The 21,985-nt window shown below is 35.9% G+C and overlaps 1 protein-coding gene across 4 annotated transcripts in view; it reads right to left on the bottom strand.

Moving 5' to 3' along the window:
* FBH1 (F-box DNA helicase 1) overlaps positions 1-21,985 on the bottom strand; it is a 93,215-nt gene that overhangs the window by 61,742 nt on the left and 9,488 nt on the right. For all 4 annotated transcript variants that reach the window (XM_023504663.2, XM_023504662.2, XM_003771368.3 and 1 more), the window contains exons 2-6: positions 15,262-15,420; positions 5,418-5,980; positions 4,073-4,203; positions 3,082-3,217; positions 542-732 (exon numbers count right to left, since the gene is read on the bottom strand). In XM_023504663.2, the coding sequence (XP_023360431.1) occupies positions 542-732; positions 3,082-3,217; positions 4,073-4,203; positions 5,418-5,915 (956 nt within the window). In that variant the 5' untranslated portion in view covers positions 5,916-5,980; positions 15,262-15,420. The remainder of the gene's footprint in view (positions 1-541; positions 733-3,081; positions 3,218-4,072; positions 4,204-5,417; positions 5,981-15,261; positions 15,421-21,985) is intronic.

Raw genomic sequence — 21,985 nt, 5'->3', positions numbered from 1 at the left:
ATTTTAGGAAATAATAGTAAGAAAAAAAAAGAAGCAGTGAGTATAAAATAATTTTCTCCCAGAAGTCTGGCAGTAAAAGGATAATAGAGGTTACAAATACAAGAGAACAGTTTAAGGAGGTAGCATAATCAAATGAAGATTTTAGGCAGACCTAAGCATATCTGAAGGTATAAAATATGAGACAGCAGACAGGGAAAAAATGAAAATGAAAAAAAAAAAAAAAAAAAGACATGTAGCAGGGGAAAATACTGTTTTTCTATTTACAAATGTATAACCTGAGAGAGATTGGCAAAGTCACATAATAAAAGTCAGAACTAGAACTTGTTCTTCAATCTTTGGGCCAATGTCCAGTATACTATACCACAGTCAAAAGAAAAATCATTAAAATCTCCTGATGTTCTAACTCCATTCCGCATGTTTAAAGGAGGCTTTCACTAAATGAAAGACAAGGCTGAAAATTTTCAAACATACAAACTTGGTTCTCTCAGCTTTAGAATTTAATTCCTCCCTCCTTTCCCTCTCTCCCCCATTTGTTTTTCACCTGTTACTAATCTTAATCCCCTTCTCTCTCATGGCATGCAGCAGTACCGCCATACAGTACAAAGTCTCCGTGATGTCTAATATGGTCACCGGGGAGGCAGGCCTCTTGAAACAGGTTATCAGCCTCTGAATGTCACTCATACTGTTGGAGATAAGTATGATCGTTGCTATTAAGGCCCATACACTGATCCCCTGTAGAAGAGAGAACAAGGGAGGAAAAAGAGGATACATGCTGCATTTAATGAAAACCAAGTGAGTCGACCTGTACCTTAAAGTAGTGCTAGGTTGGTGTGCTACCCATCAGCTGCCAACCAATTTTACAAACTGTGGAAGATGGCCCTATCTCAACCCAGCCATGAAAGAAATGGGCGTTCAGTCCAGCAACAATTTTCAGCTCTGACCTCCTCTTCTCAGAGTCTGACCTTAGTGGTACAATGGATGGCTGCTTTCATGGTTTTATGTCTCTAGAAAACATTAATTCATTGGTTACTATATTTCAGCAGGAGATCTTTGGGATCTTCAGATAAGAGGTCAATCTACTAGAGCTAAGTTAACAATCACCCACACAGAAGAGGCAGCCAGGGGTGCATGGGATTAAGTGCCAGAGTTCAAATCCAGCCTCAGACTTACTAGCTGTGTGAGGCAAGTTGCCTCAGTTTTCTCATGAGCAATCTTTAAGAGGAGATAACAAACTACTTCATATTTGTTGAGAAAACCCCAAAATGGGGTCACAAAGAGTCAAACATGACTGAAGATAATTAAACAACATTTTGTGCCCAATTCATTTCCACAAGCATTTAAGAGCCTTTTTATGCCAGGCACTGGGGAGAAAAATCTTTGCCTTCAACAAACTTATGGGTTCAGTCAACTTAAGAAGAGGGAAGGAAAAGGAATAAGCATTCTACAGTATCGGTGAGCCTCATTCACATTGTGCTACATACTTTACAAATATTATCTCACTTAACCCTCACATCACTACAAAGTGAGTGCTATAGAATGTCCATTCTACAGTTGAGGAAATGAAGTAAAGCAAGATTAAGTGACCCTCTCAGGGCCACATAGTCAGGAAGTATCCAAGGCTAAATCTGAACTCAAATCTTCCTAACTCCAGAGCCAGCATTCTCTCCACTGAACCATCTGGCTGCCTTACATGATAGTTAAGATCAGTTACCCTGCCACATTAAATCCTATGCTTTTCAATATAGATGTAACAGTCAACAAATTAAAGTAAAAATGTATTTATGTATTATATGCCAAGAACTGAGACAGTCCCTAAAAATAAAAGTTTAAGTTAAAACATATTCCGTCCCATTGTTTAGTAAGAGAACACATGAACACACACACACACCCTATTAACATTTTTAAAATTAAGATTCTTTTTAAATAAAAGACTAACATTTGCAGAGAGAGCAACCAACTCATTGTAAAGCAAATATTTTGTATTAACACTGAACAATTGTCTAACCCATTGGTATCATCAACAATTTCTTTCATAAATAACAATAGAACCAATTATGTGGCAGCTTATTCTGCTTTAAGACTAGTTGTGTGATAAGGCTACATGCACAGTTCACAATTACATTTGAGAATAAATTTCTAATCCAAATGAGAGAACCACAGAATCAGAAGTACACGTGCTAAGGGCAATCTGTTGCCATTCACTGTGTGGCCAAAGACAAATATTTAATTTACAGAACACTCATATCCCAGAATCACTAAGTGTTTTAGAATTAGAAGGAATCATCTAGTTCTTCTAGAGTTTATTTAGTCCAACCCTCTCATTTTACAGGCTAAGAAAAGTTAAATAACTTACCCAATATCACATAGAAGATAGACTATCTGTAAACTGGCAATCAAGTCCATTAACTCTGGATACTAGAGATTGACAAGTTCCTCATCTGTAAAATGAGCTGAAGAAGGAAATGGCAAACCACTCCAGCATCTTTGCCAAGAAAAGCCCAAATGGGGTCACAAAGAGTTGGACACAACTGAAATGACTGAACAAAAGAAAACTAGAGATTGAATGATCTTCTCCCAACTCGACCCAAAAACAATATATTTTCTACTGATGGGCTTCATCCCTTTCAAATTATAAATGTCACCCTCAAAGTCTTCAGTGCCAAGTAGCAAAACTGAAACTTGGGGTCTTCCAAATAACTGAAGCTGTCCAACAAACATTGTCCCATAAGGCAATGATTTCTTTATCACTACAGAATTAAGTAGTTCACTTCCAGTGAAGGTTAGATGAATAGCTATCAGAGGTACCACAAAAAGGATTATGGCATTAGATTAAGACACTAGTAGAGTCTTTTAGAATTCAGGTCTAAAGTAATATAATTCTATGATCTCACACTCCTTTACTGGGGCACAGAGAAAACCAACTGTTAGATAATAGTATCAAAAAATAATCAAATAAAGGGAAAGCAAGATTCTATAAAAACACAAAGTAGTTTTAAATAGAACTCACTCCCCAACATATATTCTCTTTCAGAGAAAGCAATGCCATCTTTGTCTATAACTGCCCAAAGTCCCTTTACATACCCCAGGAGCATTATACAAATCAAGCATCTTTTGACAAAGGCATGCCTCTGCCTGAGGAAAGAGGGGATGATCTTTCAGGCAACACTTCGCCTCCTCAAAATTGACATGCTGAACATATTTGGTACCAACTGTGTATCTGTAGTACAGCCAAAAAAAAAAAAGAGTTAATAAAAGAGATGATCATAAATGCCTGTGGAATAAATACAAAACTATCAGAAACATTTTAATAATTAAATTATGCTCATTTTAAGCACTTCTGCTTAGAAAAAGTCAAAGGGATAGAAATCTAATCTGCCCTTACAAACCTTTTCATAAAAGGCATTTTGAAGTTGTAATATAATATTCTCAGAGACAAAACTTGCAATAAGATGAAGCATAGTTACAGAGCTTAGATAAAAGTTCTCTTAACATTTTGTTTCCATAAAGAGAACAATTGCAACAACTTTTGGCATATCGTGGACGATCATTTTCCTAAAACCCTCTTTAATTAATCTCTCAGAAGTTCTTTCTTCTTTCATTCTGAAAAGAAGTGAAATTGAAGAGATACTTTGATTTGAATTGAAGACTTCCTTCATTTCCTGAGTTTGATCATTACCCTAATCCAGGTATACAGAAAAAGGGTACTATTCTCCAATGAATTAAGCAAAAGTTCCTCTTCGAAGTCACTACCCTAATTCTATCTTCAGAGAACCTTCTTGAATTTTGACTTAGTTTTAGAAATAGGTTGGAAAAATTTAGGGTAGTCCTCCAAAAAAGTTATTCTGACTAGGAAAATGACTAAGTAATGGCAAGATTTTTTTCAGTCAGGCAATTAGATAATTCTGAAAAGGACTTCAGATTACTGTCCCAATGTAATATATAGCCTAAAAGGAAAGGTGATAGAAGAAGAGAGTACAGTTCTAAGACTTTCTGCATTTTTGTTGGTTTAACTTTGTAGGAGAATAAACTAGTCCAAGATCCCATTTTCCCCTGACATAGCTAAGTAACTCACCGTATCAGGTTCAGCACACACAGGTTCTCCTCTTTTAATATGGCATAGTTCAAAAGAATATTTTCCACTTCACTGACAGCTTGTTCCTCATTCATCATGTAACGATGGTACAATTTTTTCCAAGGAATAAACTGTGAGATAAGGAATTTAAAGATAACAAGAGAGCTTGGGATATCAATAAGATAACCTACAACTTAAACCATAAGTAGAGAATGACTTCCCTATTACTAAATAGTCAGAAGTCCTAATTCTAACTCTGGTATTCTTGTATAATCTTCACTGTATTCTCATTACCTCAATTTTCCCATCTGTAAAATGGAGAAATGAACCTAAGGCTTCTGGGACTACCAACAAAGATAAAATGAGACATGAAAGTTTCTGAAAGCAAAAGCATTGTGAAACAAGGAATTGTTATTTTTCTTTTTGATTCCAAATTCTCTCTCTTTTTCTACTCCCTACCCATTCAGAAGTTAAGAAATATGATATCTATTAAACATATGAAGATATGCAAAATTTATTTTCACATTAGCCAAGTATAGTTTTGTTATTTTCATCCATGAAAATACCTATCAGAAAACAGAAAGTGTTAGTTGTAAGCTATATTTTAAGAGGTAAGTGAAAAGCAGAGACATCCTTTCAAAAAGCCATCAGAGCTGAATGAAGAATATCTCAAAAGATCACTTCTTTCCTGATCAATTAAATAATTCACACCAATTTAAAGAAGTGCCAGATTCAGGGAGTCAAGGAAACATAATATAAAATAATGCATGTATTTTGAGCCAGAAAAAGCTCCAAAAAGACAAAAATGCAAAGAAACTCCTATTTCTTCAAGAGTCTTAAATCTAAGCTAATTTCCCTCAAATCCTTTGTGCTTTGAAACAATTTCATCAAGTTCACTTTTATCCATCTCATCTCCCTATAAGCTGGAATGCAAAAGATATAAATTCGGCAAAATCTGCTACAAGTCTTTGTCAAAGACCAGACAAAGTTAATCAGGTTATTAGAACAGAAAAAAAAAAAGTCACAAGATAGAAATCTAATATTAATGTTAAGAAATTCCTTATTAGTCAAGGTCAACTATTTAAAACTGATATGCTTCATCACACAGTATTATCTACAAAACTTTTATGGAAAGTATGGGGTTGCCCTTCCTGGCATCCATCTCAAGAAATAACCCCCAAATAGGGACCAGATCACTCCAATAATGGAAAAGAAAAACATAAATTTGAGATCTAAGGGTCCTCCCTGAAAAGCAACCAATGGAGAAAATTTTCTGGTGAGACTCTATTATGTGCTTTTTAAAGATAAACACAGTTTCATTCATTTCAAGTCTCCGGGCACTTACCAGGGGGTCACTGATAATCTCTCTCCAAAGCTGGCATACTAGGCTCAGGCTCTTATAGAGATCATCCATAGGGATGAAACCAAAGATGTGCCTCAGGACTTCACTGGGAAGACTACAGATGTGGCTCTGGGGCTCCTGACAGGGCAAGTTTCCAAGAAGCCCATAATAAGGGTCAGGTTTGGGGCCATTTTCCTCATCTTCTTGCTTAATTTGTCCAGGATTTAATGGGACTTGGAATAAACAATTCATTTCCCATTTCATTTCCCCAGGAGCTGTGGATTGGTCCTTGAGGTTTTTCTTCGCCACACCACCACAATGGTCTCTTCCTGTGACTTGGCTTCCTTCCTGGTCAAAGGAAAGACATCGCTTCCTAGAAGTCACAACAGATCCCAAAGGGGTTAAGTTAGATTCCCTTTCATGTTCTTGTGGCAAAGCACAAGCAAAGGCCATTTCATCATCAGAAGCATTATTTTCATCAGTGGAGCCACTTTCCGCCATGTCACTGGTGCATGATCGTTGACTAACTGGAAAGAAATCAGTCACTCGTCTCAGAAATCCCTGTTCTGCATAGAAAAAACAAGGAAAAAAAGAAATTAAATGAATGACATCATTCTATTTCTATAACATCTACAGTTACTTAGTACTCTTTAACTATACAAACAAATTAATTACTAATTCTCCATGTTAATGGAAAGAATTAGAGGATAGATTAGAAATAACTGACTGGAAAACATTAAATCCATATGCTATTTATATGGTATATGGCTATATGGACTTTAGGGACAGGTGGACATATTCTGAGATGCAAACAGATCAGTCAATCAACAAATAATCATTTTTAAGTCAGTCAAATAGTCAATAAAATGTTTATGTACCAGATACTCTCCTAGATCCTGAGGATACAAAGATAAAAATGAAACAATCTTTAAGGAAGAGACACTTAAGATATACATGAAGGAGAAATTAATATTCATTGAGCACTACTATGTATTGTTTGGTACAATATACTGTCAACATACTAAGGAACATTTAAATAAATACTGAATAACATGATGCAAACTGAACACTTGAATGTTGAAGGAAAAAAAAAAGAATGTAAAATCTATATTCAGTCACATTCATAGATCTAGAACCACATATACTGACCCTATGCAAAGCCAAGACCTAAGACCCTTTTGATTTATTCCTGTTGTATGAAAATCATGTTTTACCCATGAAAATCATGGGTCTTTTAAGAAGAAAAAAACTAATCACTAGGGTTTGTAAAAGCACACTAGCTCTTTGTTAAACATCAAAAGAGATGTATTGGAGAGGTGGAGGTGACAAGATGGAGAAATGGTAAGAATGGAGTGGGAACTCCTTTTCACAAAACTCCTTTAAACAGATATAGAATATACATAAACTGAATCACACTGTGAAAATCCAGAAAAAGGTTCAATGAATCAATTGGTCCCCCAAGCTCAGCATAGAGAGAGACAGGAAAGCCTTATGGACAACTGAGGTCAGGCCAGCAGTATGACGTTTGTGGAACACTGTGCAGTAGCACCACAGTACCAGGAAAATGCTGACCCGTACTCTACAAGACCCAAAGCAGGGCACTACAACAGGGACAGATGCCAACTTTGACACTCATTACTCATTTCTGGGTTAAAGACCTGGGGAGAGCTGAAGAGAAATGATAACAGAAACAACAGTGTGGCTCATACTCCAGGCTAAAAGTAGGGACTCACATCCAGCATTCTGACTAGACTGCAAGGAGGAACCCCAGATTGCAAAGAAGAATCTCAGAACAAATTGGAGCCCATAATTATGCCACACTGAAGCAGTAAAACTTTCCAGCTGACTGATAAGGGCAGAGTCTAGCAATAGTCTACTCTTGTACAGACTTAAAAACAAATTGCAGAGCTCAAACCAGGGAGATAGCAATTACTTTGCCCTCAGACTACTCTAGAAGCACTAAAAGCTTGTAGGTCCCCAATCTAAAACTGTAGAATAACATAACATTCAATACTATAAGAAAGCAGCAACAGAAACAGCCTAGACCTTCCATCCAAAGTACTTCAGAGTCTAGCTCTAACATCAAGCCTAAAATTAGGAAGCAGACTAGAAGAATGAGAAGGGGGGAAAAAACTCCATAAAGAGCTATTATGACAGCAAGAAAGCTCAAAACACAAATACAGAAAAAAAGAATGACTCCAAAATATCTAAAGCAAAAATACAACTTGAGTCCAAACTCAACTAGAATTCCTGGAAGAAATTACACAAGTGTTTGGAAAGAGTTTAAAATATTTTTAAAATAATAAGAGTACTTGAGGAAAAATGAGAAAAGATATGAGAACTAAGGAAGAGAGAATTTGAAAAGCAAAGAAAACCTCGCCCGAGAAACAAACTTTCTGAAAATTAGAATGACCAAAAAGCCAATAATGCCATAAAACAAAAATATTTAAAACAAAGTCAAAAGACTAGAAAAGAAATTAAGATTAAAAAAAATAAATTAAGAATCAGTGGACCATGTGAATGGTATGAGTCAAGAGCTAGACATCTAATTTTAAAATTTAATAAAATAAAACCACCCAGATCAAAGAACCACAGAACAAAAAGGAAATAAAAAGGGGAGGGGAGAGGGAGAGAAGGGAAGAAAAAAGAAACTCCACTGGTTACCTCTTTAAAAAAAATACCAAAGGGTAAAAGAGCCAGGTTGGTGAAGGAAAAACAGGCATTGACTTAAGCTCTCCCAAATTCTCCTCTGAACAACTTTAAATAATACCTAAAAACAAATTCTGGAATAGCAGAACCAACAAAAGGACAGGGGGTAAAACAATTTTCTAGTCCAAGCCAACTTAAAAGGTTGGCAGAAAAAGCCTTTTGTACCACGGTGAGAGCACAACACATTCCAGCCCAGGCAACACCAGGGCAAGACAGCATCAGGCCACCTTTGGGGCAGCTGAATCACCAGTAGCAGTTCCCAGAGCTTAGTCCACAGACCATAAGAAGTCCATAAGACAAATGGCCAGAAAGATATTACAGGACTCTGTTTGCTGGTACTGGGTGCAGAACTGTTGCATTGTCCAAACACAATTCTGGGTCGAAATCCTGAGTTTTGGTCTCAGAGCAAGGAGGAGCACTGGCACACCAAAGCTTGTGACTACAGGGCATCAGGGCTCCCGCATCAGGGATCCCTACAGGGCGGGGAAAAGAAGGGCTGTGGCTGCTCATTAAATATAGCATAGACCAAGTAAGTAGTAAAACAACTCTCCTTTAAAAAACTGAAAATTTCAGAACTCCAGAATTAGTTCTGAAAATAGCTGCACAAAAACCTGAAGTTTGGGACAATACCCCATCTGCCCTTAGAGCAAAGCTCAACTTTAATATCAACTTAAAAAATCAAGAAACAGGTTAAAATAAGCAAATTTTAAAAAGAACCCAACTATAAAAAGTTATTATGGTGAAAGGGTAACAGTCAGAAGACAAGCCAAAACTGCTACATCTGAAGCCTCAAAGAAAATATGGATTGATCTCAAACCCAATTCCTGGAAGAACTCCTTACCTTTAACTCCCAAAATAGGGAAAACTAAATAAGAGAGGTAAAGAAAATAATTGGGGAAAGAAATGAGTAATGTAAGAAAATCATGAAAAAAAGAGTCAACAACTTGATAAAGGAGACACACACACACACACACACACACAAATGAAGAAAATAACAGCTTTTAAAAAAGAGAATAGGCCAAATGGTAAAAGAGGTAGAAAAGTCCTGTTGGAATCTTTACAAAGTGTTAAGCCATTAGAGTTGATAGAGACAATAATTATCTAATTTGGCATGATTCAATATGATTGATTTGATCTGAGGAGATATTTTGGGCCAGAACTTGAAACAAGGTACTAAGTACAACTGATAGAAATGATGCTTGTGTTCACACCTTTAGAGAGCTAATAAGTATCTAAGTACTCAATGGAGTTCACATGTTTGGGAAAGTTCAGGGTTTAGAAAGAGATATCCGAATTCACACCTCCCTTAGGGCCAGAGAGCACTCTGGGAGATAACCCAGAATCCCTCTGTCTCCAGAAGGCAGAGTTAACCTTTGGGAGATCATATATATACAGGAAGCTCTTAGAGCTTGAGAGAGTTTCTTGGGAGCGCTCTGGGAGGAAGCCCACAAGCCCTATCTTAGAGGCAAAAGAGATTCATTGCATCTTCCAACTTGGTGCTGGCTGGAGGCTGAAGAAAGCAGAGGCAGAAGCCAAGGACAAAGCTGCAAAATCTCTTGGAACCAAGCGAAGAGATAGGCCAGAGCTAACCGGGCTATATAAAAGGACACAATAAAAAATCTGAACTCTTTTATCACCTGGCTGTGTTTTGGAAAAAGAAACACCAACAAAATCCACTGAAGAAAAAAAGTCTTAAAAAGCAGATTTAGCCACATGAAAAAGCTATACAAAAATTCACTTAAGAAAACAACTAGAATTAGCCAAATAGAAAAGGAGATACTAAAACTCATGAAGTATAAATAATTCCTTAAAAATTAAAATTGGGCAAGTAGAAGCTCTCATGCCATGAGACAACAATAAGCAAAATCAAAAGAATAGGGGGAAAAGTAAAAGAAAGTGTGAAATATCTCACTGGGAAAACAAATCATCTGGAAAATAGATCCAGGACAGACAAAAGAATAACTGGACCACCTCAAAGTCATAATTTAAAAATTTTTAAAAAGAGCTTAGATGTCACCTTGCAAGAATTAACAAGAAAAAAAAACTGCGCCCTTATACCTTAGAACCAGAAGACAAAATAGAAACTGAAAGAATCTAGAAATCACTTCCTGAAAATGATCCCAAAATTAAAACTCCCAGGAATATCATAGCAAAATTCCAGAATTCCTCAGTGAAGGAGATAATACTGCAAATAGCCAGAAACAATTCAAATCAATTCAGTCACAGTCAGTATAAAACTAAAACTAGTAGTTGCTACATTAAAGAGAATGGAGGGTTTAGAATGTAATAGTTCATATTTCAAGAGCAAAGGGGCTAGGATTATAATCCTTCAGAGGGGGGAAAAAACATTTAACGAAATAGAAGCATTTTTTCAAGCATTCCTGATGAAGAGACCATAACTAATTTGGAATTCAGAAGGCAGAATGAAACATACTTTTCTTACTTTATTTTCCTTGCTTTTTTTTTTTCAACATGGATAATAGGGAAATGTTTTCTATGACATATACAATTAATATCATATTGTTTGCCTTCTCAAGAGAAAGGCAAAAAGGAAGGGAAAGAATTTGGAACTCAATTTTTTTTTAATGTTAGAAATTGTTTTCATATGTAATTGGGAACAAATAAAACATTAAAAAAAGAAAAAAATGGGAATAAAAGAAATATTCCCAGAAATATCACAGCCAAAATCCAAAGTTTGAGTCAAATAAAAAATACTATATGCATCCAGAAAAAAAGAATTCAAGAACTGAGGGGCAAGTCAGATCTCATATGACTTAGTAACTACCACATAAAGGGCAGAGAACTTAGAACATCATATTCCAGAAGGCAAAGACTTATTATATATATAGGCTTATAGACAAAAATTACTTATCCAGCAAAACTGAGTATAATGCTATTGGGGGGGGGGGGGGGGGGGAAAGGGAAGGACCTTAAAGTAGAAGACTTCTAAGATTCCTAATTAAAAAGACCAGAGCTGTGTTGAAGTTCAAACACAGGAGTGAAAAAAAAAAAACATAAAAAGGTAAACAAATGATAAAGGACTAAACAAGCATTAAATATCTACATTCAAAAACGGGGAGACAATTCATGTGATCTAAATCCATTCAGAGAGTTTACATTACAGAGAGAGAGAGATTAGAAGAGAACTACTTAGAAGTGAGGGGAGTGGAGAGAGGAGGAAAAAAGTAAAAAAAAAAAAAAAAAAAAAAAAATTATCTCCCAAAATCAAGTACCAAACATCTATACCAACAAGGAGGAAGAACAAATGGAGAAGAGAAGTAAAACTGATTGTAAAACAGAGTTGGACACAGAAATACACTTCACTTGAGAAAACAGGAGAGAAAGGGGTTGGGGGGGAGGAGGAAATTAAAAGCCAGATTCAGCCTGAGGACAGAATGGAAATCAAAGGGGAATGGCCTCGGTGCTCCTGATGGAATACAACCCTTGTACATGACAGTGGGCACAACTGCGCTGTGTGCCAGGGTCTCTCTCCTTCCCCCTTCCCCACTGCTTTCAACAAGAGTTTGCCCTGAACCACTCTGGTTGTCTTATGTCATTCACAGTACTTGAACTCTTTAGAGAGTTGTTTCCCCAGCCCCTCTGACTGGCTGGTCAGCCTTTTCTTAGACAAAGGTTAGGTATCCAGAAAAGGACTTACTCTATTGACCGCCATATCTACACTGGGGACATGTTCTATAAGCCCCCCTATAGAAATAAAGGCTCAACAGGAGAACCTGCACTCCGGGAGGCACTGCCTTATTCCAGAGGACAGTGCAATTGGTGCAGTAAGCAGGGTCTCAAAACACTATCCTATCACTCGTGTGATAGGGAGATGACGCACTCAGAATACAGAAGTAAAGTGGGTTTTGGTGACTATATGGTGAGAAAGTAGATTTTATTTAAAGCAAATACTAAAACCCCCACCAAAAAAAAAAAAATGTAATGAAGACCATCAAGGGCTGTTGGAATTTTTTTCTCTCTACTGCTGTTAGTAATTTTTTAAAGTGTGTATTTTTTTCCTATTCCAACCATTCAGATATCCTCCAACCAAAGATAACTTTTAAAGCATTCACCATGAAATAAGAGTTATACAACTTAACTAGATTTCAAGATGTGAGTTGTCTCTTTTAAGGAATTTTCAATGATTAAAAAAACAAATAAGTAAGCCTAAAATTTTTTCAAGACACCATGTCTCTTCTTTAAACTGCTGTAACAAATATCCTTACTCTTTGACTAAACATTCATATTCTATTCCAAAGTTTTCACTATCTCTAGAAGGTCAGAGGGAGAAAAATTTAACATATATCACCCATGACTTCTTCCCTTTTGCATAAAATTTAACTTTGTGGTAGTAGAAACATAAGAATAAAATTAGTATCTACCAACTAAACAAATTAAATATTATTGCACTGTAAGAAATAAATATGAGCAAGTCAAAGAAACAGGAAAAATTAAAAAAAACTAAAGCAGAAAAAAGTTTTTTAAAATAAGGAAAATTACAAATGTAATATTAACAATGTAAATAAAAAGAATAAAATGACGTTGTATACTACACAACGATATTAACTAATCTCAGCCCTGGAAGAGAAGTGAGAAAATACACTTTTCTCTCCTTTCAATGCAGAGGGAGGAGACAGTAGGTGTGGATTGTCACTTGTAAATATCAGATAGAGAAAGCTATTGTATTGGTTAGTTTGGCTGAAGTAAGCTTTTACTTCTTATCATTACTGTGCTACAAAAACAAAAGATATTAGACCAATGAAATTTTAATTGCTCTTTCTGGGAAAGGCAAATAGGCTTCCAATTAGATAATGGTCTTTAAATGTGATCTGGGGAATGTTTAAATTAAAGCTGTATACTAAGAAGAATAATTATTAAGTCAGTCAAAACTGTCTGAAAAAAATGAGGTTTAGAACTGATGTATGTGTAGTCAAAACAATTAATATTTTCTTCCACTTAGTAAATGCATGTGTGTGTCATGTCTATATATATGTGTACTACCATGGTCCTTTTCCATGAGGAATTACTAATGTAGCTTAAGAGAGGTGAAATACAAGAATTACATACAGTAAAGAACTTAAAAATTACAAATGAGTTTAACTGTGAGTTTACAGATAAATCATTTAATTTCTTTGAACCTCAGTTTCATTACCATAGGATTCATATAAAAATGAGAAAATAGAACTGAGATTGAAGCCATGATTTCATTGGTATAAGGAAATCTCTTCTACTGATACAATTAGCAAATTCTCTGTAGGAGTCTTACAGAGTTGCCAAACACACTATTAAGAACACAGATTAGACCAGAAAAAGGACTGCTATCTTCTCCTGGTTTCAGCTCTCTATACACCATACCGTAATAGCCTCTAAGATAATGTACATAAAAAAAAGTGCCTGAAACTTTAATGAATGTTATAAATGTAAATTTTTTTCTTATAAAGCACAGACAGCAATTATTTCCATTTAGGGAAAGACCAATGTAGGAAGGAAAACTTCACTAAGGAGATGGACCTTGGACTAGTTCTTATAAGTTGGGCAAAATCAGGCTGATGGACAGGAAGGAAAGCATTCCAGAACAACAATATAAACAAAAGCATAAAGGATTTGGGCACATTAAAACGATAATGGATAGCAACTTGGCTGGAGCAAAGGGTCTTCTCTTAATATATTGAGGACACAAAGCTGAAAAAAAGTCCTCTCCCTCCCCTTCAGACTAGGAGCTTCTTAAAGGTAGGGACTGTCTTTTGCCTTTCTTTGTATCCCCAGGGCTTAGCACTGTGCCTAGGACATAATAGGCACTTAAAAAGTGCTTACTGACTGACTGATTAATCATAATAGCTAGCATTTTATAGTGCTTTGAAGTTAGCAAAGAGCTTACATTATCTCATTTGATCCCCATAACCCTGAAATAGAAGTAATTATTCCCATTTTACAGATGAGGAAACTGAGGCAAACATTAAATGACTTGCTCAAAAGCAAAAAGCGAGTATGTATCTGAGGCTGGATTTGAACTCAGGTCTTATTGGTTCCTAGTCCAGTGCTCTCTCTACTGCCCTGCTGTCTCAGCATTATACTTGTTATTACAGATGAAAACATTTAGAATCAAAGGAGGACTTGACCAAGATCACAAAGTATAGAAGAAATAAGATTCAAACCCAATTGTCTTTCCATTATGCCACATGTTCGAGACTAGCAGAATTTCAAAGTTGTATGATTGAATAGAGCCAAGTTGTTATTGCCAGGATGAGGAATGATTCTCAAACAATGAAACATGATGAATTTTTTTAAAAAGAAGATTAATCTGGTTCCAACATATAGAAAAGACAGAAAGAGTGAAATAAAAAAGGTTGCTGAAAACATTTGGGAAGTTATCATAATAGGCTAACTATAAGGTGATACAGATTTATATCACCTATAACCTAAATTAAATTGAGTTGCTGTATGAACAAAAAAAAGCAAAAACATTTTGAAAGGATGGGTGATACCTGATGACCTGGCAGATAAAGGAAATGAAAGAGTGATAATTGTAAACTTTATATAATTTAATATAGTTATAGTTATAATGATAAGATTCCAATATGGAGTCACTTAGGCCAAGTAGTCCTGATGCCAATAAAGGAACTCTCTACCTTGAGAACTCTCCATCACATCTGGGTCAGATTAGGAATGCCACCTTACATCTGACACAAACTACCTGATCCCAACCAAGTCTATTTTTAGCATTTATAATTTTACCACCTGAACCCCAACTTTGAGCATGTTTTCTCCATAACATGTATCCCTTCCCATCTTCATGCTAAATGAATTTCTTACATCCTCCTGGCAAACCTGTTTGTTTATATTACTACAGAATACGTGCATATACTTTGTCTGCTTGCTGTACTGCCTAATCATAAAATCCTTGTATCAGCTTCTTGAATAATAATTTCCTGTAAATTCCTGAACCTAGGTCTTTGCTATGATGAAGTTTTCATTTATTTATTTATTTGTTTGTTTACTTTAAGGCCAAGTAAAAGCAAAGAGTATTCTAGATTTTCAGCCTGGAAGAACGATCAAAACATGATGTTTTCTCCTGTCACAGTGAAACCGAACTAGATTTCTCTTACGTATTTTTTAAGTTTTTAATGTACAAACATACCTCTGTTTCTTTTCTTGGATTTAGGACAGAGTCTCCAGTTCAGATCTTTGCTTGTCCACCTTTGACTTAAAGGCTGAGTCAGAGAAAATGAACCTTCTCTGCTTTGGGCCAAGTGTAGGCAGTCAAGGGCTGTGAGTTGTGTCCGCTTAGATCGTCTCACTGAGAGCAATAAGGGGGAGAAAAAAAAACATATCACTAACTTAGCAAGCAAAAATTATCAAATCTAAGTTACCCAGTAGCTAATTATCCAGTTTGTGGTTTGTCCTACTCCTTTTCCTCCTTGTCCCAAGTACCAATCTTTGACTGTTTGAAGTCTGAAGTATCACTTTCCCAACACTTCAGGAAAGCTGAGATATGGCAAAAAACTAATAAAATAATAAATAATAATATATAATATATAATAATAAATAATAAAAACTAATCCTGGCTGCCAGGATATGCAATGTTTCATATCCATTGTTTCTTCCGTCTGCAAAGAAAGGTACATGCAATTTTCATTTCTTTTTAGAACCAAATCCGGTCATTACAATTAATGCATTCATTTTCTATAAACATTCTCAAAAGGGATCCATTGCTTTTAGCAGTGACAAAGGAGTTCCATGACATGCACAAATCTAAGGATTCCTGACCATAACCATAGTTACTTCCCATCTTTTAAAGCCCAGTCCAAGTCACCTCTTATTATAATCTTTTTCAACCATAATATTTTTCATTAGGACTTCACAAAAAGCTTTGCTTTACAACTCTGTAATGTACTTAACGTTTATTATTTTGTAGTCATGCTATTTGTGTAATGATTGATATTCTACTAGGCTATAAACTTCTGTAAATGGAACTATATTTTTATCAAAATTTTACATCTCCCCTAAAAGCTTAATTTATTAAATACTGGTTGGATTGAATCAAATAGGTGTTAGCTGTTAAATGAACTTTTTCAATTGTTCAGGAATTTTCCTTAACTACTTTATTTTTATTACCATTAAATCATCAGTTTGTTGAAAACAATTAAAATGAACCAACTCATAATAATCCTTAAATAACCTACCCAGACCCTTCTATATTATCAAAAGCCAGAGTATTGGATAAGATTTTTTAGACTCTAGATCTAATAAAACGTAGAGTTCTATGTAATGTTTCTTTGTATTTACACAAAGACTAAAACAGTACTTTGTACAAAACACTCAATAAAAACTTGTTAGTGATCGCTGAATTTTGGGAATACATATTGTGATATTATACTCTTTTCCTGCAGGGGCTGGCTAGTAAAGTATAAGACTAAAAAAAAAAAAAAAGTAAGAGTTATACTATAACATAGAATCTTGTTCTAGGCAATTGTTTTATGAAGATTCTAAACAACTACCAATCTAGCAAACACCAGCATATCTATCATTCAATATATTCTCTAAACAAAAATTTGACTGAGGTTACATGTAAGTTTAAATTGTAAAGTGATGTTATCTATGCCTATGGCATAGAACCTTTTTTCTGCCAATGGCCATTTGTATATTGATAACATTACTTTCAGGCCATACAAAATTACCAGCTTTTAGAATTCAAGCAATGGGAGGTCATTTTATCTAGCTTTCATTCCTTGCCTGCAGTTGCCTTAGCAAAAGATTTTGCAGGCTAGACATTGCCCATCCCTGGCTAAGGGCACTTTTACTAGCCATTTGCCCTTCAGTTTCTTCTGACCCAAGATGGTTCTAAAATCAAGCTGAAGCCTTTAAGTATTACAAAAGTAGGGAATAAATTGTTGTTTTTAAAAGTTTATGGGCTTCATTAATTGTAGAATGGTTGGGTAAATTGTGGTATATGAATTTTATGGAATATTATTGTTCTGTAAGAAATGACCAGCAGGATGAATACATAGAGGCTTGGAGAGACTTACATGAATTCATGCTGAGTGAAATGAGCAGAACCAGGAGATCATTATATACTTCAACAACGATACTGCATGAAGATATATTCTGATGGAAGTGGATTTCTTTGACAAAGAGATCTAACTCAGTTTCAATGGATCAATGATGGACAGAAGCAGTTACACCCAAAGAAAGAACACTGGGAAATGAATGTAAACTGTTTGCATTTTTTGTTTTTCTTCCCGTGTTATTTCTACCTTCTGAATCCAATTCTCCCTGTGCAACAAGAGAACTGCTCGGTTCTGCACACATATATTGTATCTAGGATACACTGCGACATATTTAACATATATAGGACTGCTTGCCATCTAGGGGAGTGGTTGGAGGGAGGGAGGGGAAAAATCGGAACACAAGTGAGTACAAGGGATAATGTTGTAAAAAAATTACCCTGGTATGGGTTCTGTCAATAAAAAGTTATTATAATAAAAAAAAATAAAAAGTTTATGGGCTTAATGAAACCTCTTTTTGCAGCAATGAATTAATGTTACCTATAGGATCCTAATCAGCTGCAAATCTTACAACTAATGGGGGTGGAAATATGGACAACACAGTAATAAGCAACTTAACTAGTCATAGTGAGCTCACAGATTTGGAGCTGGAAAGAAGCTTAGAGGGCATCTGGTACAAACCCTTCATTTTAGAGAAGCCCAGAGGTTAACTGATTGGCCTAGGGTCACATGAGTAGAGCTATAAGTGTACTCTGATTCTTAATCCAGGCTTCTCTTATATTTCAAACTGCCTCAGTTACCTACAAGTTCAGTTAAAACAAATGTAATTTTACTATAGCACAAATATTATGACGAGATTTATGAAACAACTAACCAGATGATGGCCAAGGTTTCTTTTAATTCTAAAACTTTAATTATATAATTCTAAGAATCCAAAGAAAAATGCACAACTTCCACCCAACGAATAAAGTCCATAACTATAGTTGCCAAAAATAACTAATGCTATGAAATAGTAATTAACTCATTCATAGATCAGCATACATATTATAGCTAAAATCAAGAACTAAAGAGGAGAAAAGCAGACTGGATTGCTGTACTGGGGAAACAAGTAGGACTTTAAATGATACACTGAGTGTTCCAAGGATTGTGCTAGTAAGTAAGGAGATAAATACAAATAAAACAATCCCTACATTAAAAAAAAAAATCCATAAACAATATGCTTGCTGAAAGTTGCATAAAAGGAATTTTTTTTGTTAAAAAAAAAAAAAAAAGACTGAAACTAACTTGTAAAAACAAAGGTTCTTGGACTTGGTCTTTTTAAAAAATATATTTTGATAACTGTATTTTAAAGTAATTGGATTCTTTTGTAATCTTATGTATTTTACTATGTGCAATTTAAAACATCCTGATAAGGCCATAGATTTCACCAGAGTACCAAAGGAGTCAATATCACAAAAAAGGTTAAGGAATATAAGCCACTGCCCAAACAGTTTGGTTAGGGAAGGGGGCAGAAAAAGAATTATTATGTTAGAAAAACTAATCAAATCCACTTATAAGTAAAATTTCTCCAATAAAATATGAAGAGGTACAGACTGTGTAGAGAATTGCTCCTTGGATAAATATACCCAGGACTTGTTTGAGGGTAAAGAAATGACTGAGGCTGTAAGACACTGTGGTCCTACTTATTTGAATATAATAAGTTTCTTTAAAGCATCAGAAGATGGGGCAGCCAGGTAGGACAGCAAAAAGAGCCCTTGCCCAACAAAGCAGGAGGACCTGACTTCAAATTTGACCTCAGACATCTACTAGCTGTGGGACCCTGGAGCAAGTCACCACAGGCCCAAGTGTCTCCAGACATTATTTCTGATAAAAAGGTAAATCAAATAACTGTAGACTATGGAAAGATTACTGTTGGTTTGTCTAACAAAAAGGTGGAATTTTGTGAGTTTTACCTCATAAGAGAAAGTTTAGTCATTAATCACCAGGAGTCTCTGATATGAGACAAGTGAAAAAGTCAGCTGCAAAAAGGCTGAATTAAGGAGTCAACAAAATCAGATGTCAGAAAAATTTTAGCTGGTTTTGTGGGAGCCTGCTGACTGGTTCAGAGCTGCTGTTTTACCGTCAGACCCAAACCAAGACTGGAGCACGCTGGGAAGCTCACTGGACAACAGCCAAAGCAGGCTGCAGTGTGAGCAACTGCCTTCTAGCTCCACCTACAGTTTGGGAGGTGAAACCTCTGAGAGGCTCAGAGGAGGAGTGGTAGGCTGCTGCTTTAGGGTAAGAAGTTCCAATGTGACTGAAGAACTGGCCTGGCATGACTACATTGTCCAGAGAGCCAACCTGAGGAGTTTTGCTGTGTGAGTCCTCTTTTTCCGTTTAATTCCATTTTGTTTAATCATACTGAGTGACAGGCTGGTTTCTGCTGCTCAGTTAACCAAGGAACTCTGCAATTCTCTGATTAAGCAAACTCTTATGTCACTACAATATGACATCTTTGTCAGGACCCTGTCATTGTGAATTAAAAATCTGTCTCTATTAACTCAAAAGCAGAAGAGGGAAAAATGTCTAACACAAGAGAAGAAAACCAGAAATGAAGTGGAGCAGTTAAAAGAGAAGAGGTATTGTGTAGTACAAATTATTCCTTGTTGAGGCCTACACTTGTGGAACCCAGAAAATCCTGTAAAAAGGTTCAAGGGGACCACACCTTTAAGAAAGTGGCTTGGTTCTCCAAAGTCCCTCTCCCCTCCATCCCGAGCTGTGAATCACAGCACATTAGAGAAACTAAAAGATGTTTTGGTAATCATCATCTCACTCTCTGAACAGAACTGGCCGACTTTAGGAACCACTCTGGCCCATATTGGCATCCAGGATAAGAGCTTAGAAGTCATTTTTACTGACACAGATGTTGCGTGTGAAAGAATATATGCTTTTCTTTAAACATTAATAATCTTGCTGTGCTTAGAAAATATATATTCTACAGAGAGGATTGGGGAGACTTACATGTACTATTGCTAAGTGAAATGAGCAAAACCAGGAGATCATTATATACCTCAACAATGATACTGTATGAGGATGTATTCTGATGGAAGCGGATTTCTTCGACAAAGAGATCTAACTCAGTTTCAATTGATCAAGGATGGACAGAAGCAGCTACACCCAAAGAAAAAACACTGGGAAATGAATGTATTGTTTGCATTTTTGTTTTTCTTCCCAGGTTATTTTTACCTTCTGAATCCAATTCTCCCAGTGCAACAAGAGAACTGTTCAGTTCTGCACACATATATTGTATCTAGGATATACTGTAACCTATTTAACATATATAAGATTGCTTGCCATCTGGGGGAGGGGGTGGAAGGAGGGAGGGGAAAAATAGGAGCAGAAGTGAGTGCAAGGGATAATGTTGTAAAAAATTACCCTGGCATGGGTTCTGTCAATAAAACGTTATTTAAAAAATAAAAATAAAATATACAAAATAAAAAATGCAAATACCCTTTAAAAAAAAAAAGAAAATATATATTCTGTGTAGAGATGAAATAAATCGGAGGTAACAGGCAAAACTGCCTCTCGGCCTTGTATCATTATCATCCTCTTACATAACATGATCTGCTGTTCAGAATTAGATCCCCAGCAGCCACTAGCAGGTGGCTCCCATGACAGTTCCTAAACCAACCAAAGACATCAAGACTTGCAGTACAGTTTTGTTCACCCAAGTACAGGAGTTTTCCTACTGTCCCTGTGCAAGGTTTCTAAAAATGTCCACCCACTCATCTCCAAGGATGAGAGAAATACTATATATACTGGGCAGTGTGATCCAAGTTTATGGGTGTATTGAACATTTCCATATTTGCTTTATGTTACCTGATTGTATTATTATTATTCTTGCTTTTTCTTAATATTAAATAAAAGTTTTCAAGTTTTATTTTTTAATCATGATGTCATAGTGACTGGCTGTGTAACTGGACAATTCTCTAGCTTAAACTTAAATTCTCTAAACTACAAATCATTACCATAGTATAATTACTTTCTCAGCTCCCTATTAAGGGTGATTGAGTTGAGTTTTGTCAGAAACTTCATTAACTCAAAAGCCAAAGAGGAAGATATATACCAAAGTGTGAATAATGTATCTTCCCCACAAAAAGACTACATTAGGACTTGGAATGAGTTCAAGTTGTAGCTGTGTAGTTGTGACTTTTCTCTGTTGGTGTCAGGAAGCCAGCCTAAGATAAGGTGAGGGAATTAATGTGTGAATGTCAGCTACTAAAGATGAAGGCCTAAATAAGGTGGTGAAAATAGGAATAAAGAACAAAGGAGAAACTTGAATGATGTTGAAGACAGAGAAATTACAAGATATATCAACTGATTGAATGTGGAAGGGTAAAGAGAAAAAGTCAAAGACAACAGTAAGGCTGAAAATCTGAGAGAAGGGATGATGGTACCTTCAGCAGAAATGAGGTAATCTGGAAGAAGGTAAAATGGGGGGGGCGGGGGGAAGAGAAGCGGTGGCCTGGAGAGGCAAGCCAGAGCACAAGGAGAAAGATGATTAAGTTGTCTTGGACTTTTTCAGTTTGAATCTATAGGATATCCAGTTTGAAATATGCAGTTGGGAATGTGAGATTTGAGTTCAGGAAGTCAGACCAGAGCTAGGTAGGCAGAACTGAGAGTTATTTTCAAAGAAATGAAAATTAAACCCAGGGAAGCAAATCAGATTATCAAGGAAAGTCAAATTAAGATTTCTGAAGTGAATATAATAACCTTTGGTAAATTTGAGGATTTTATCTTTCAGGTTTTTTCAAAGTGAAACACAGCTGCACAATCTAAATTCATCATTGTTTCTTTTTCCACATTGAAAGTAAAATT

Source organism: Sarcophilus harrisii, chromosome 5, assembly GCF_902635505.1.
Source record: "Sarcophilus harrisii chromosome 5, mSarHar1.11, whole genome shotgun sequence".
Lineage (NCBI taxonomy): Eukaryota > Metazoa > Chordata > Mammalia > Dasyuromorphia > Dasyuridae > Sarcophilus > Sarcophilus harrisii.
The sequence above is the reverse complement of the archived record's forward strand: the minus strand, read 5'-3'. Positions and strand labels throughout refer to the sequence as shown.